At 46.6% G+C, this 16,480-nt stretch overlaps 1 protein-coding gene and 1 long non-coding RNA gene across 5 annotated transcripts in view; one reads left to right on the top strand and one right to left on the bottom strand.

The window, feature by feature from the left end:
- The window catches only part of DMXL2 (Dmx like 2), a 103,596-nt gene extending 97,321 nt beyond the window's left edge, over positions 1–6,275 (bottom strand). For all 4 annotated transcript variants that reach the window (XM_090029867.1, XM_090029870.1, XM_090029869.1 and 1 more), the window contains exon 1: positions 6,090–6,275. In XM_090029867.1, coding sequence (XP_089885993.1) covers positions 6,090–6,176 — 87 coding nt within the window. In that variant the 5' untranslated portion in view covers positions 6,177–6,275. The remainder of the gene's footprint in view (positions 1–6,089) is intronic.
- Positions 6,276–6,298: 23 nt separating this feature from the next.
- Positions 6,299–16,480, top strand: part of LOC149852220 (uncharacterized) — a 133,695-nt gene continuing 123,513 nt past the window's right edge. Inside the window, exons 1-2 of the long non-coding RNA XR_016439438.1 lie at positions 6,299–6,929; positions 10,274–10,399. This is a non-coding gene — a long non-coding RNA (uncharacterized LOC149852220). The remainder of the gene's footprint in view (positions 6,930–10,273; positions 10,400–16,480) is intronic.

The raw sequence follows: 16,480 nt of genomic DNA, 5'->3' as shown, positions 1-16,480 counted from the left end.
GAAAAATGCAGACTCAGAAGAAATATTTACTATATTATGGATTTAAGAGGGAATCTAGGCCTGTCTTACTCTGATTTTCCCCCTCCCTCATCTTTCCAGAAAGATTTCTCAGAGCCAAAACTAAAAATTTCAGCCCAAACTTCAGTGTTGCCTGCCACGTTAAAGTCTTCTAGTTGCTTTTACACGGAAAATAAAACTTGCAGCTATCAATTTTTGACAAATCCTGCAAGACACCAGATAGCCGACTTAATCTACCTGTCAACAGCCCTTGAAGTCTGTATCAGATTCATGGGGCAAATGACCTGGACAGTTGACCCCTCCCAGCATTCAGAGTCCTGATCTACACTTAAAGCTTCACTAGCTGTCATAGCTGTATTGGTCAAGGATGTGAAAAAAATGACACCCCCCTACTCATGAATGCGGTGCTTCCTACACACCCAAATGTACACAGGGATAAGAGCAAAAGTGCCAGCAGTGGTTGTTTTGTACTAACAAAACAGACTATACAGTACAGGCTGTGTCTGCTAGGAGGATTTGTCACTAGTTTTACCCACACGCCCTTTCTAAAGTCAATACAATCACAGACATTTAGTGGTTTGAGAGGTAAGAGATTTGAGAGTTCACAACCCCTTGAAGACTAGGGAAGTGCACTCTCACATGAATGATTCTTGCTCTCTGGAAGGAGCACTTTAATGCAATTTCATTAGGTGGGGGAAAAGCTAGATTTCAGAAGCCCATGCAAACTCTATCCAAAAAACAGAGCTGAGCTCCCTGGGGGCCACCTTCATAGCTGAGATTTGGGAACAAGTGAAGTAAATTCACTAATAAACATCCCTTCTGTAACAGTCTCAAGCAAAGTGAAGGTTATTTATTTATGAAGGTAAAGTACAGGTATATCCAGCTGGGATTGACCAAGAGACAGAAGGGGAAGGAGTCTTCTTTCATAAACCTGAAAATAATTAAGTTCACAATTTGGCTGCTTGACATGTGCTGACTATGGAGGGGTGGGAATCCCAGGTGCAGGAGACTATCTTTTCTATTATTTAGAGCGTCTGTGAATGTGTGGTGTAAGTGGAGCATGTTGCCATTTTTCAGTTAATGATTTTTATAGTTTTCCCTCAAATGGTTTAATTAAAATAAAAATGTTTCATAAGAAGCCCAGCCCCCTTACATGTAGATACTCTTCATAATTAAAAATGGCTGAAATCAACTCATTTTCCCAAAAAGTCGTCTTTGAACACAGATCAGCTTCAAATAGTCAAAAATACAGAACTGAAGTAATCTGTTTGTTCATTTAGTTTGTTTTTTGTCCCCCCAGCCTGGAATATATTGCAACATAACCTGTCCCAACATCACACAGGGCTACCCTGAGGAAGGAGTCAGTAGCAGAGCAGTTTCTGAATTCTGCTTCAAACCTTGCCTAGAGTGTTTCTTTAAACAATATAAGCTAAATCAAATCAAGGGTTTAAAACATTTTATGTACTCTACTCACCAGTTTTAAAATCATGTTAACTTCCCATGCTGTACCCTGGTGAGGATCACAGGCTAGAAAAAGCTAACGTGGCAGAAGTCAAAGCTGCCTCTCATGCTTCTGAGAGATGCAGCACAAACGTGCATTCCTGGTTTTATTTCCAACTTCCCCAAAACTCTATATGTAAAATGTGGTGATATTTGCTAGCTTCCAGATGTAAGGCTTGCTCAATAACAAGGGCTATGAAGTGCATAGTATTATCGACAAGGGTAGGGGGTGCCCACAAAGGCTGCATCTCAGTTCAGTTCTCCCTCTGAGCTAATAGTGCATGGAGGGGCTACTTTACCCTGCCTAGCTGCAGTTAAGTTAGCCTAAGGTAGTTGAAGATGGTTGTGGGGCAGGGAGCATGGTCAGTTCATACCAGAATCTATGGATAGTTAAGTGGCTGGTCCCTACAAGTCTCAAGTAGCAGGCACAAATGGCAATTTAACTGTTCATAATCAATGCAGATCTGGCCAGATTTTTCCCAAAGACAGAAGGTGGCTGTTCTCTAGCCCCATGTGTCTCAAGTAGAAAATGTTTTCTTAAAAAAAAAAAAGAAGGAAATACTGGTTCACATGACCCAGTATTTTGAAGTGGGGTAGCAAGTGAACTTTTCCATTTCCCATTTCTTCCTCTTGCGAACAGCCTAGAAGGCAGGAAAGGGGAAATAAGGGGAGGAAAGGATGCGTCTGTGTGTTTCAGGGGTGTAATTCTTAATTATTTCATTGGCTACGGGAAATGTTACAAAGCAGTGATAATTGTATAAAGTTCAGGGTGCACCAGTAGTGATTTGGGGGCTGATATTAATGGCCATTTTTTAAGGAGGCATATCAGCCAATACCAATCAAGTTTCCCAATACAGCTGGGTGCAGCTGGTTAATCCACTGTGGTGGAAAGGAAGCAGGGAAGGAAAGAGCATGGGGACCAGAACAATGCCCCCACACTGTGTGGGAGGGAGAGGGTAGAAGTTGCCCAGCCAGGCTGGGGTGGTGTGGCTCTCGCTGCTGCTTTCATTCTGGGAGGATGCAGGTGTTCGGGGGCATGCCCCCACCATGTACAGGGTGGGCCAGATGGGCAGGCTGCAGCTGCGGGCTGAAGCTGGGGCTGTGCTGTCTCTTCTCAGTGGGAGCTCAGCTTGAGGCAAGCGGTGGCAGTGCTGGGAGGAGGGGGCTGCAGCCATCCCAAATTTCACCACAGCCTCCCCATAGGCCCCACTCCCAGCACTGCCACTGCCTGCCTGGTACAGCTCTGGCTCTTCCTAGCACACGGATGGGGCATTGAGCTGGGACTGCGCTGGATGGGCGGTGGCAGTGCTGGGAGGGGTGGCTATGGAGAAGTTCTGGCAAAACTTGGGATGGCTGCAGCCCCTTCTGTAGCCCCCCTCCCAGCACTGCCACCACTTGTCTTGAGTCCAGCCCCCACCAAGAAGAGCCAGCGCAGCCCGCCTGCCCACCCCACCCTGCACATATCTGGGGGCATGCCACCACTACCACCTGTGCCCTCCCAAGATGCAAACAGTGGCAAGAGCCACCCCACCCCAGCTGGGCAGTGCCTACCCCCTCCCTCACTGTAGGGGGTGTTGATCTGGCCCCCACACCTCTTGCTTTCCACCACAAGGGATTTACCAGCTACATGCAGCTCTCCATGCTGCTGGACTCTACTCCTAGCTGCCTACATGGTGTGCCGTGGCTGTGTGCACTTACGGGCATTTATCAGCCAAATTGTTGGCCGCATTGGGCCGATTTCTGACGCAGCCAATTTTCTTGATATCAGTACTGATCTGATATCGGACTGATGTGTCTGTGCACCGCTATATAAAGTGCATATGTACTGTGGTGATTGCCAAACTACTTGGCAGGCTTACCACAAGATAAGCCCTGCGCCTTCCCCAATTTGCCATGTGCCAAGCACAGTGGCTATCTGTGCCATGTGTGCCACAGGCTGGCCACCTCTTGTCTATACCATATTGGACAGTGTTCAGGAGTGCTCCCATGAAGGCCTGTCATGTCCACTTGCTCCTGCTCTGTATGCACCTAACACCCCCAAAAAGTGTAATGCAGCTGCTAGATATGAATAAAAAAGAAGTTCCATTTTACTTCCCCTCCCCCAGCATGCGGCACACGCAGGAGGGATTAGATGAGGCATGTTTTCAGAGCTGCATTTCCCAGCATTGTCTGCCATTATGTAATTAAGTAAAGCCAAAGTTACCTTCTCAATTATCCACCACAAAGAATTACAGGTATGTGCAACAGCTTAACACATTTTAATCAAGCAACCAACCAAAAATGTTTGAGAAACACAGCCCTAAATCTTGTTCTCAGGAAGATATGAGCATTTTTTGCTGAAACGTTTAAATAAATAACAATCAGAAGAAGTCAGAAAACAATGGAATATTTTAACCTACACTGTTTGTTTGATGACACTAAAAGTTGCAATGGCTGTCTCCCAATGAAGACTAGTATGCAAACTTGGCTACATCCAGGCAAGTCTATGACAGTACAGTAGTATAGCTAGCTGTGCATGGTGCTTGACACCATCGTCAGCATTAACAGACTAGATTTACACACCTTTAAACATTAAGGTCCAAATCCTCATGATACTAAGCACTGTCCAGTGTTTCAGTGCCTAATCTCTAGGCAAGTCTACCCTCTAGTAGACTTCTCAGTGCTCATCTCTAATGAATGCTCTAGCCACTTGATTAACACCCTGCCTTCTCTAAGGTTGTGGTATTACCCCTCTACTCATCAATACCAGGAAGATGCATTTTCCAGTAAATGCAGAAGTCACCAGTGAGTCCATAGATAACTGAGGAGGCTGATCTGAGATCTGCATGTTCAACTACCAACTTGGCAAACAGTTACATGAGGGAGAAGTATATCCTGGTTATGGTGGGTCTCAGCTCTTTTCCTTTGTCTCTCCTGCCTTTATAGTAAAGCCACTGCCTTGCTTCTAGTCTTGCTGCGAGTGATATCTGGAAAGTATGTGGGTCTTGAGTGTACTCGTACCGTGCCTAAAGGATCAGGTGCCACTGGGCTTTGAAGCTGGGCAACCAAATTCAGAGCCCTGGGTACCCTGCTCCTTAACAGCTTGTTATGCTGTGTGGGAGACAAAAGGGATGGAGTACCTCAGTATTTAGGCCAACAGGTCTCAGCCTCTTTGGACACCAAGCACCTTGTTTTGTTTTGTTACAAAGTACTTGGACCACAGCAAGTCAAAATGTCTTATAACACTATGGATTCCCATTTAAAATCTTTGGTGGGGGGAGGTGTTGGGAAGCTTTTAATTAGCGTGCCTCTGAGAGCTGCTCTAATTAAAGTGCCCAGAAGGTCAAGTGTACAAGCACCCCTCCTGCCATTTTTTGGCACAGGGATGCTGATGCATGTGATGCTGGAGTCTACTGGAGCACTGCAATTACCACACTCCAGCAGGCTCTATTTCTATTCATTACAGCACATCAGAGCAGCCTGGCTGCATATGTACAGGTGCCCACTGGTTTTATCCTGTGAATCATGATTGCACGCAACAAAGCTAAGGGTTCATAGCACCCCACAGCACCTGTGAAAGGATTTCAAAGCACCCTGGTTGAGAAGCACAGACTAAGCCACTTTAAATACTGTAGTGGTAAGACCAGAAGTGGTGCTGACACCATGGACAAATGTGCTGATAAAAAAGCACTTCCGTGACTCCTGGTCCTAGGCCCCACTTCTGCAATGAGCTCCACACAGACAGATCTTTTTGCATGCAAAGACTTTAGGGCAGAGCTAGGCCTAAAAGAGCAAGTAACAATAAACCACCAGCAAGAGAAAAGGCAATGAAAAGACAAGGGTTGCCACAGCAAAAGGTCAGAGAACAGGTTTCCTATTACCTATGCATCCTGCCAGCTTCCTTTTCGCTTGTAACAATGCTGGGGATGGTGCCTAGAGGAGGTGGGATACACTTACACGCATTCCTCCAGGGGAAAAAAAATACATGAAGCAGCAACTTTGCAGTGTCTTCTCTCCCCACCCCCATGACTGATCTTGGAAAACTGTCATAATCACCTAGCGTCTGCTCCACTGCTGCCTAAACGGCAGCACAGCATCCATTTTTCTGGGGATGCAGGTCCAACTGAAACAGGCACTTACTTGCATCTCAATTTCTTTTTTTTTTTTTTTTTAAATTACGCAAGCCGCCGGCTGGCTCTCCTCGCCCTTCCAGTGGCAGGAAAGCGGCAGTGGAGGTCTAGGGCTTTCCCCTACCCCCATTTTTAACACATGAATGGCTCATGTCCCAGCAGGCGCGCGCTGCCCTTCAACGTCAGACCCGCATAGCAGCAGAGCCGGGAGCCCCTGGCGGAGCGGAGCCGCGGCGCCGACCGTGTCCACGCCGGCCAGAGCCCGAGGGGGCGGCCGCGGGCCCCGGAGCCCGCCGGCGGGTCACTCCGCTGCGTTTACCCAAGCTGGGGCCAGGCCCCGGGGGGGCCGTGCAGGCAAGGGCCCGCCGAGCCCGGGAGGGGATGGAGGCGGCGGCTGCAAGCGGGCACAGCTCCCGCGCCGCACCCGCACCCGCCCCTGCCCCCGGCCCCGGCCCCCCTCACCGTGAAGGGGACGTCCCCGACGCTGCCCACCGCGTAGCCGTTGTCGCCGGGGTTGACGGCGCCGGTGAGCACCTGGTGGAGATGCATGGCGCCGCCCGCCAGGCCCGAGCGCGGCGGGACCCGGATGGCTCCGCTCCCGGCCGCCGGCTCCGCTCGCCAGGCAGGGGGCGGGGCGGGGCGGGGCGGCCGCGCTGGGTCAGGTGAGCGGCGGGCGCTGGCGGGGGACGGAGGCGGCCCTGCCTCGCGTGTGCGTGAGCCTGGGCGGATCCGCGGGGCGGGGCTGGGGCATCCCCGCGCCGCCCCCGCACGCGTGAGCGCGGCCCCGCACCGCCGCGAGCCCGGGGTTGTGTGCGCACTGGCCAGGGAGAGGTGTGCGGTTCACCGCTGGGGCTTCCTGCCCCCTCCCCAGAGTAGAAAGACCCGTCGGGGGCGCGGGCACCCCCTGAGCGTGGCGGGACACCCCTGCGCCAGGCGCCGCGGACACTGCGGCACCCCTGCGGGAGCGCCCTGCTCGCGGCGCCTCACCGCCGCCGGCGGGAGCTCCCGTGCTCCCTCCGCAGCCGCGGGGCACGCGGTGTTCACGGAGAGCTGTCCCGTAGTCAGGCCTCGGGCATAGATTTCACAGATTTGTATTTAGGCTCAGAAAGGACCTCGGTAGATCATCGAGGCCGACCCCCTGCCCTGGGCAGGAAAGAGCGCTGGGCTTAGACAACTCCAGCCAAGTGCATGTCCAGCCTCCTGTTAAAGACCCCCAAGGTAGGGGACAGCACCACCTCCCGTGGACACCCGTTCCAGATTCTGGCAACCTGCACCATAAAGAACGTTTTCTTAACGTCTAAGGTAAATCTGCTCTCCCTCAGTGTATGACTGTTGTTCCTAGTAACCCCAAGGGATGCCCTGGTAAATAGTGTTCCCTATTCCCCCTGCCAAATGAATGTGTAGACAGCCGCAAGATCACCTCCCAGCCTTCTTTTGCAGAGGCTGAAGAGATTCAGGCCCCTCAATCTCTCCTCATAGGACCTTACCTGCAGGCCCCCAACCATACAAGTGGCCCTCCTCTGGACCCTCTCGAGGTTATCCCCATCCTTCTCAAAGTACGGTGCCCAAAACTGGACACAGTACTCCAGCTGCAGCCTGACCAGTGCCGTGTAGAGGGGAAGTATCACCTCCCTGGACCTGCTCATGATGCACCTGCTAATGTATGACAGAGTGCAGCTGGCTTTAGGCATCACTTCGTCAGATTGACAATTCATGTTCATTTTGGAGTCATCTATGACTCCAAGATCCCTCTCTGCTCCTGTGCTGCTTAGGAAGTCACCTCCCAGCCTGTAGGTGTGTTGCTGATTCTTTCTCTCTAGGTGCAGCACTTTGCACTTATCTTTGGTAAATTGCATCCTATTCTGTTCCACCAACTCTCCCAATCTGTCCAAATCCATATTTTTATCACTGTGGCCATGTCCAGATGAGCATAGCTGTGCAGTATGTGGCACTGCAGACACATTTCTGTTCTCTGCACTGTCAGGCAGGAGTGGGGGGGGGTGGCCCTTGGATACTCAGGGGTCAAAAAAACCTGTGCCAAAAAAAAGCAGAGGGGTGAATGCAGGGGCAGTGTGTGCTGATCAAAACCAGAGCCTGCCCAGCTGGTGCTGGGAGCACTACTGCTGCAGCCCGGGAGGCCCCCAGAACCCCAGGTAAGGCCCAGTTCTGGCCCCAGCCTCCCCTACCCCACCCAGAGGGCATGTGGCACAGGCATTCCCCAAGGACAGCTAGCAGTGGCACAAGGTATGCCCAGGGAGCCAAACATCTGCACTTGTAGGGACACTGTCTATACTATTTTACCCCTAACTTCTGCTTCCCCATCCCTGTAGATGGTGGTCTTTGTAGGCAGTAGATCTTTAAGAAGTCGAATCTTTATTGCTTCCAAAAGCAGCCCATTCATTGCCTTGCATGGGTTTGGGGAGCAGGAGGGTTGAGAAGCAGTGCAGTTTGGGATGCCTGAAGGCTAGACCAGGTGTGTCCAACCTTTTTAATGTGGGGCTGGATCATGAACTTTTTATCACCCAGTGGGTTGGCAGGAGCAGGCACTCGCGCGGCCTGTCCAGTCTGGCCACGGCTTGGGGGCGCAGGAGTCAAGGAGCGCCACAACTCACCACCCCCAGCATGATGTCTGCGGGCATGCGGGTATGTGGGGAGTCGGGAGTGGTGCCAGCTTCCTGCCCCAACAGCCACTGCCACAGCAGCAGCATCTCCTGCAGGCCCAGCCGTAGCATCCCACCGAGCCAGCATCTGTGCCCCCTGTGCCCGCTGCACCGCGACTGCTCCAGCCCGTGTGACCGGTGGGGACCAGCGCAGGGCGGGGCTGGCATGCAAATGAGGAAGGGAGGGCAGGGCTAGGAAGGGACACTGTGAAATGAGGGGGGAGGGGAGGAGCCGCACCACATTGGCAACATCAAGCTGATGCCGTGTGTGTAGGAACCTTGTCCCTTCCCCAGCCCTTCAGCAGCCATTAGAAAGCTGCTGAGAGGCTGGGGGAGGGACAAGGGGTGGGAACAGAAGTGAACAGTGTTTCTTGTTGCAGCACCTCGGGCCTCAGAAAATGGCTTGGTGGGCCGCATGTTGGACAAGCCTGGACTAGACTCTAGGCATGGAGTCCTCTGTGTCTGCGTGTAACTTTGAACCATTTCAAGGAGGACCAGCTCAAATAGTACTTGTTTTTCCCCCCTGCGTGCTGTTGAAACATCCCAGGCAGTTTAAACCAGTCTAAAGTGGCTTTTATGTTGACCCTTGGGGTTTAGAGTGTGTTTAGCGTTTTCTCAGAATTACATCTTTTCATACCTTGTTAGAGCTTTGTCTGCAGGATTGCAGCCTTGTGTTCATGGCTTTCTTGAAAATGACTTTGTTTTTCCATAGTTGAATGCATAATCTTCATCATCATAATAGAGTAATGGAGTTCATATTTCCAGTAACTAATAAGGAAAGCAGTTTTGGAAGGAAAAACATTGCCTTCTATCGTTGGCGCTTCTAGTTGTCCTAGTTCTAGTGTCATTCACATCAAAAGAAGTTCTCTCATAGTTGTGAAAGGGAACAGAGTCCATATACTTATTATTACTAGAGCTTTAGGTATGCTAAGAAACTGTTGGATCTTCTCTATATTCACATGCATTTGCAACCAGTTGCCCACATACTTCCATTGTAATGTTTATTGATTGCACTTCTTTGATCAAGATTCTCCTCTGTTGCACATATATCAATTAAACTGGTTTAATTTTATATTAGGTAGTTATAGAATCATAGAAAATTAGGGTTGGAAGGGACCTCAGGAGGTCATCTAGTCCAAGCTCCTGTTGAAAGCAGGACTGTCTCCAGCTATATCTCAGATAAAGCTGTGTCTAGCCGGGTCTTAAAAACCTCTAGCGATGGAGATTCCACCACCTCTCTGGGTAACTCCTTTCACTGTTTTACTACCCTACTCATGTGAGAGGGTTTTTCCTAATATCTAACCTAAATGTCCCTTGCTGCAACTTGAGACCATTGCTCCTTGTTCTGTCACCTGCCACCAGTGAGAACAGTCCAGCTCCATCCTCTTTGGATCCACCCTTAAGGTAGCTGAATCCCTCTTGGTCTTCTCTAGACTAAATGAGCCCAGTTTCCTGAGCCTCTCCTTATAAGTCATGTGCCCCAGCCCCCTAACCATTTTCATTGCCCTCTGCTGGATTCTCTCCAGTTTGTTCATATCCTTCCTGTAGTAGGGCGCCCCAAAACTGGACACGGTACTCTAGACGTGGCCTTAGTAGTGCTGAATCAAGGAGAATAATCACTTTCCTTGATCTGCTGGCAACACTTCTACCAATGCTGCCCAATATGCTGTTAGTCTTCTTGGCAACAAGGGCATGCTGCTGACTCAGATTAAACTTATTGGCCACTATAACTTCCAGGTCCTTTTCTGCAGAGCTGGTGCTTAGCCATTTGGTCCTCAGCCTGTAGCCATGCCTGGGATTCTTCTGTCCTAAGTGCAGAACTTTGCACTTGTCCTTGTTGAACCTCATGAGATTTCTTTTGGTCCAATCCTCCAATTTATCTAGGTCTCTCTGAATCTTAGCCCTACCCTCCAGTGTATGTACTAGTCCCTCCAGCTTGGTGCCATCTGCAGGCTTGCTGAGGGTGCACTCTATGCCATCTTCCAGGTCACTGATGAAGACACTGAACAAAACTGGTTCCAGGACTGACCCTTGGGGCACTCCACTTGATACCAGCTGCCAAGCAAACATTGAGCCATTGACTACTACCCTCAGAGCCTGATGCTCCAGCCAGTAAGTTGCACATAAGTTCTCTCCGCCTTATAGTCCATTCATCAAACCCATAATTCCTTAGCTTGCTTGTTAGAATGTTGTGGGAGACTGTAACACAAGCCTTGCTAAAGTCAAGGTATATCACATCCACTGGTTTCCCCACATCCGTTGAGCCAGTCATCTTATCATAGCAGCCAGTCAGGTTGGTCATGCATGACTTGCCCTTGGTGAATCCATGACGACTGTTTCTAACCACCTCCTGCAAATGATTAGAAATGGATTCCTTGAGCTCCAAGATTTTTCCAGGGACTGTGATGTGAGGCAGATTGGCATGTAGTTCCCTGGATATCCTCCTTCTTCCTTTTCTTAAAGATGGGTACTATATTTGTCCTTTTCCAATAGTCTGGGACCTCTCCTGATTGCTGTGGGTTTTCAGAGATGATGGGTAGTAGCTCTGCAATACTATTTTATAATTTATTATGAATTTATAATACTTTAATAATTAATAATTTATTCATTTAATTAAAAGGAAAATTAACAGAGCTATTCCAGCTGACACCAGCTAAATATTTGGCCCTTGACTATGATTACCATAGAACAGTGGTCACCAACCAGTCGATCCCAATTGATTAGTTGATTGTGGAGCCTCTGACAGTCTATCTTAGTTTGGGGACTCCCCACAACCCCTGCTCCTGCCTGTGCCCAGCTCCTTTCGTCAACACTGGGGCCTTGATTTGTACCCCCCATGGCATTTCTCCCCCCACCCTTCCCCCACAGACTTACCTGGTGCGGGGGGGCATGCATTCAAATAATTATTTCTCCCTCCACCTGAATTTGCACCCCCTTTCCCTCCCACAGACTGACCTGTGAGGGAGTGGGGAGGGGGTGGCAGCGCAGGGTAGATCTTGGGTTGCTTTTTAATTCAAAAAATTATCTCCCACCCAAAAAGGTTACAGACCGCTGCCATAGAAGCTGTCACATCTTTTGAAAATAGTGTGACCAGGAGAAAAAAAGATCCCACTTCATATTTCTAATATTGTCAATAAATTACAGCTTTTGGTGGCAAACAGCTTTCAGTTTAAGTGGACTTACCTTTAGGATTAGTCCAGCCTTCCTATACAAAGGAGTATGATTACCAAGAATTTTGATTTTGAGCCCAGTCCTCTATTACTTAATGAGGCAAAGCTGCCGCTAACACTTGGCCCCATGACATGTATGAGATAGACAGCAGACATCATCTTTTGTTTTACCATTTCATGACCACATTAATAGCCGACTTAAGTCTGAAACAAACTTTTCAGACTGTTTGACCTTTAGACTCTTAAAGTTGTCATTTGAAAGTATGTGATAACTTGCTGAAGTATACCTCTCTCTCCTTTTAATGAATACTCTATTTCTGTTCCTTTTTAGCTTTCTGAAGAAGTTTCTATTATTTTAAAAGTCAAGGGAAAAAAAATTTTGCTTCCAATCTTTGGATTCCAGTTGTATTTTGTAATGTCTGTTGTATACACAGTTTTGATAGATGATTCAAAGCTATCCTCCACCTAGTTAAATAATAACAAGGGTGAAATAATCCACAAACTGTATGTCCTGATAGATAAAGTACTAGTGCACATATTTTCAGATCAAATCCAAGTGAAAATCATTCCTAGTTTCTCTGCTACTTAGGGCATCATCCTCTGAAATCCTAATTAGAGTCCATTTGCTCAGGTTAGTTTGTCCCTCCTGCCCTTAATAACACATTGTCTCCCTCACCTGATATTGATGAGTGTGTTTCTAGGAGACTGATCTTCCTTTAGCCATGTCTTGCTTTCTTATAAATAAAACACTTCTGAAGATAGCAGGCTTAATGCATGTGAGAGTCCAGGAAAGTGGTTAATTCTGGTCAGCTTCAGTAGATGTTTTTGTTTTTTATTCTGCCTTTCTGTTTTATGGGATTCATCTTTATTTTGTAGGTTCAGGACCACAATAACAGACGAAAAAATAGTTTGCCACTGGAATCTGTAGGGTTGAAACCTTTTCCAGGAAGAAACAAAAACATGTCAAAGTATTGTCAGCCCTGTAGTACATTATATCATACTTCAAAAGCTGGCACAGAACCTGGCATGACATACAGTATTGTACGGCGTGAAATACAATACAAATATTGAGACTGTCTCTCTCTTGAATATTATTTATTTTCTTTAGTATTCCCATCTACGCTGTTGTCTGTTCTGTTCTTTGTGCAGTAAACAAAGGGCTCTGGTACACAAACAAGTTTCTGCCCAGTAAAACAAGAATGGGAATTTAGAACATTTATCAGCTGCTCCATGATAACTGCCTGTAGGCATGCTCTTACCTTGTGGCAAGTGGCAGCTAACTCAGTCCGTCTCAGAAGGACAAGATACTCTGGGTTAGGGTGAAGGTAGGCCCACAAGGGGTACTGAGGAACTTTTGGAAAGCTATATATCCCTACCCTCATTTTAACTTCAGTAATTTGTTCATGTGCTTATGCCCAAAATGTATTTCCCTCTCCTCCCCCATATGATTTAAATTGTTCTTAAGCATTGTTATATGTCTGTCCTATTCTGGGGATCATATCCTAATCTTCCAGTTTGGATAGATATAATTTTAATGGAAATATCAGAACTATTTGAATGAGTCCGTATTAATAATCTGAGTAAAGATAGCAACAATTTGACAAGTAGTTAAGGTTGGCACAACTATGATCCCTTTGAAATGAAACTTGCAATTACTGAAAAACTACGTCAATTGATTTCAATAAGAACAGAGGCCAGAAAGTGGAAAATGTCACTGCTGTTTGCAAATGGTTGATATTGCTGTAGTTCTCAATAGTAGCTTTCAAGGATAGTATTTTGAAACAGTTCCCAAAAGCAGAGTTCAAATTATGCTCTTCCCTTTGAGCTCTCCCATTGTGGCTCATCTTTCATTAAGGCTTGAAAGGATAGCACCAGTTCACCCCTCTGGAGTGAAGGAACGCTATCAACACTCCTTGTAATTGAGTATCAGCAAGCTTTCCTCTCAGAGGCCACTTACCCCTCAAAATGTCTTTTAAAGAAAATTCCTTATACTACCCATAAAATATTCTGAACCATCATGCAATCAAATGAGCATCTAATCATTAGTCCATCATGAGTCTTGAGCTCCTGCTGGAAAGCACTGATTACATGGAAGCTCTTGCTGAGGTCTTGTCTAAACAAGGCTGCTACATGACAGTTGCTATAGTTAATTTGCTTTAAAATGACTTGTGTCTGCACATGCAAATTGTTTTTGCACTGCTTCAACTGGTGGCTTAGGTTGCAATAATTGGTCAGTCTTGGAACAGGACTGATCGAGATGGGGCCCATCTGGTAGAAAAAGGGAAGAATACTTAAGACACTGACTTGATGATCTAATAAGGAAGTTTTTAAACTACCTTTTCTAGGGATGCAAATGTCAAAACCCACACCAGATTTAAGAAAACAACAGTTACCTAGTCAGGGTTGGAATTAAAAGAATTAATGGAAATTTGTGATAGGGTCATAGGGAGACAAGAAGAAGAGCAAGGCAATCTGTTGAAGATACGGGATGTCTAGAGGTGCCAGGAATATGGAGCATAAACGGGAAGAATTTTAAACCTTAGTGCACAATCAGAAATACAGCTTAATTGGTTTCCCATTAGAGACTTGGTGGGATAAATCAGTTCAATATTCTAGACCTGTAATATCTGAGCTGTAAGAAATTGTTGTAGAGATCTCATGGAGGATGGTATATTCATGTATTTATAAGAGGAACTGAGGAATTATAGACCAGCAAACCCCACTTTGCTATAGAAAAAATACTCAAATTGCTTAATAATCAGTTTGTAATTTCCCAGGAGTGACAAGAAATAATGGTCACGTGCTGGCAGAGGGTAGATTTAAGCTAGATATCAGGAGATGCTACTTCACTGTCAGGGTGGCTAGGATCTGGAACTAGCTTCCAAGCGAAGTGGTGCTGGCTCCTACCCTGGCGGTCTTTAAGAGGAGGCTAGATGAACACCTTGCTGGGGTTGTTTGACCCCAGTACTTTTCCTGCCAGATAATAAGGTACTAAATAATCAGCATGGTTTTGTCAAGAAATCTTGTCAGACGTATCTATTTCCTTCCCTGATAGGGTACCTGACCTAGTGAGTAAGAAGTAATCAGTTAATGTGATATCTTTTGACTTTAGTAAAGCTTTGATATGCTGTCCCATGTGGTATTCTCATAAGCAAACTGGATTTAAGTTAACTTGTTTGATTTAAATGAAATGGCCATAAAAATGGGTGCACAACTAGTTGAAAAACTGCACTCAGAATAACTGTCAATAGTTAAAACTGGAGGGACAGCTTGAGTTGGGTCCTGTCAATATTTTCTTGAAGTGTGTAAAGGGAAAATCAAATGTACAAAGACAAAATTGGACATAATACTGTAGAAGAGAATCTGATGATTTTAGTAGAGCACATACTGAGTCAATAATTGCCAAAAAGACACATCTTTATCTAAAACATAGGAGGTAATTATTCTATTCTAGTCTGTGATTGTGAGGTCTAAGCTGGAGGACAGTGTCCACTATTAGGCACCACAGTTAGAGAGGTGTCAACAAATTAGTAAGAGTCCAGAAGAGAGCAGCAGAGATATGATACCTGGAAAACATGACTGCTGAAGGAAAGCTAAAGGAATCGGGCTTGTTTTGTATATAAAAATAGAAAACTAAGGGAATGTCTAGCAGTTTTTTAACTTGAAATTTTTTTGTGAAGAGGACAACGATCAATTTTTCTTTATGTGCACTGAGATAGGACAAGAAATAACTGACTCAGAATGGCAAAGAAGATTTAGATGTATATAAGGGGAGTGAAATACTGCAACAGGCTGTCTTGGGAAGTTGTGGAACTGCCTTCAGGGGAGTGTTTTTAAGAACAGGTTAGAAACATCTGCTGATGAATGGTTTAAGTATTCTTGCCTTGAACAGGGGGACTAGATAACCTGTTGAGGTTTCTAGCTTTAGGATTCTATGTATATTGCAATTGTGGATACAGAAATTATTAAAGCTGGTGCACTTAGCTTTTACCAAGGTTGAGGTTTCATTGAGGTAAATAACCTGAATCAAGCTACAACTGCTTCGATTCAGAGGCAGACAAGGTTCTTTGGGTAAACGTGCTATCTTTTATTGCACCAGCTAAATAGTTGGAATAATTGTTCTTTGCAAGCTTTCAGGGACAAACACCCATCTTCAGGCATCGGGAAAGTCTATTGGTGTTTGTGTGCTCTCCTGGGTAGAATAGAAGCCAGTATGGAAAATGCAGTTCTGTAGAAGTGCAAGTGCCTGGCAATGAGGATCTGCGGGAATGGGAGACGGTAGGCAAGAGACACGTGGAAGGGGAAAGCAGGAATGTAGAACTGGTGATAGAATGTAGCTGGTAAATTGCAAACAGGCTACCTGGGGTTATCAGATGCTAGGCAGGCTATACATAAATGTAATGTCTGTATTTAGTCCATGATTTTTTATATCCAGTAGATTTATAAAGTGATGTTCGTAAGATTTTCTACAAAAGGTGTTTTGTAAATTCCCTTTGAGGAGTAGAACCGAGAGATTGGAGAGAGAGTTGTTGTTCAGTTCCGACTTCAGTTTCAAGGTCTGGACAGAACAGTGTTTTGTATTGAATATAATTTCGAGTCAAAACAGCCTCACTGTTTCGCCTCATGGAAACAGTGAGGTTGTTTTGACTCTGTTGTGACCATTTTGCTGGACCAACGAGGATTGGAGAAAAGAACTCAGCCCAGCTGGGCTCAGTTCCCAACCCCAGCCAGGGGCGGGAAGGCAGCCCGGATGGGCTGACTCCCCAGATTGTTCTGGGGGTGGGAAGAGAGCCCAGCTGCCTTCCTACCCCCTACTGGATATTGCACCAGGGATGGGAAGTCAGCCCAGCTGGACTGACTTCCCATCCCCAGTGCTATGGTCGAAATGTTTCAGCTAGCTTTGTTTTGTTTTGAGGCAATTTCAATGGCCTTTGTTTCATTTTGATTTTGCTGTTTCAACCTCAAAATGAGTCAAAACAGTGTTGAAATGAAACAGCTATCAAAATTTCGTATAGTCCTAGTA

Source organism: Crocodylus siamensis, chromosome 15, assembly GCF_052110815.1.
Source record: "Crocodylus siamensis isolate JL-2025a chromosome 15, ASM5211081v1, whole genome shotgun sequence".
Taxonomy (NCBI): domain Eukaryota; kingdom Metazoa; phylum Chordata; order Crocodylia; family Crocodylidae; genus Crocodylus; species Crocodylus siamensis.
Note: the sequence above shows the minus strand (reverse complement) of the source record. Positions and strands in the feature narration are given on the sequence as shown.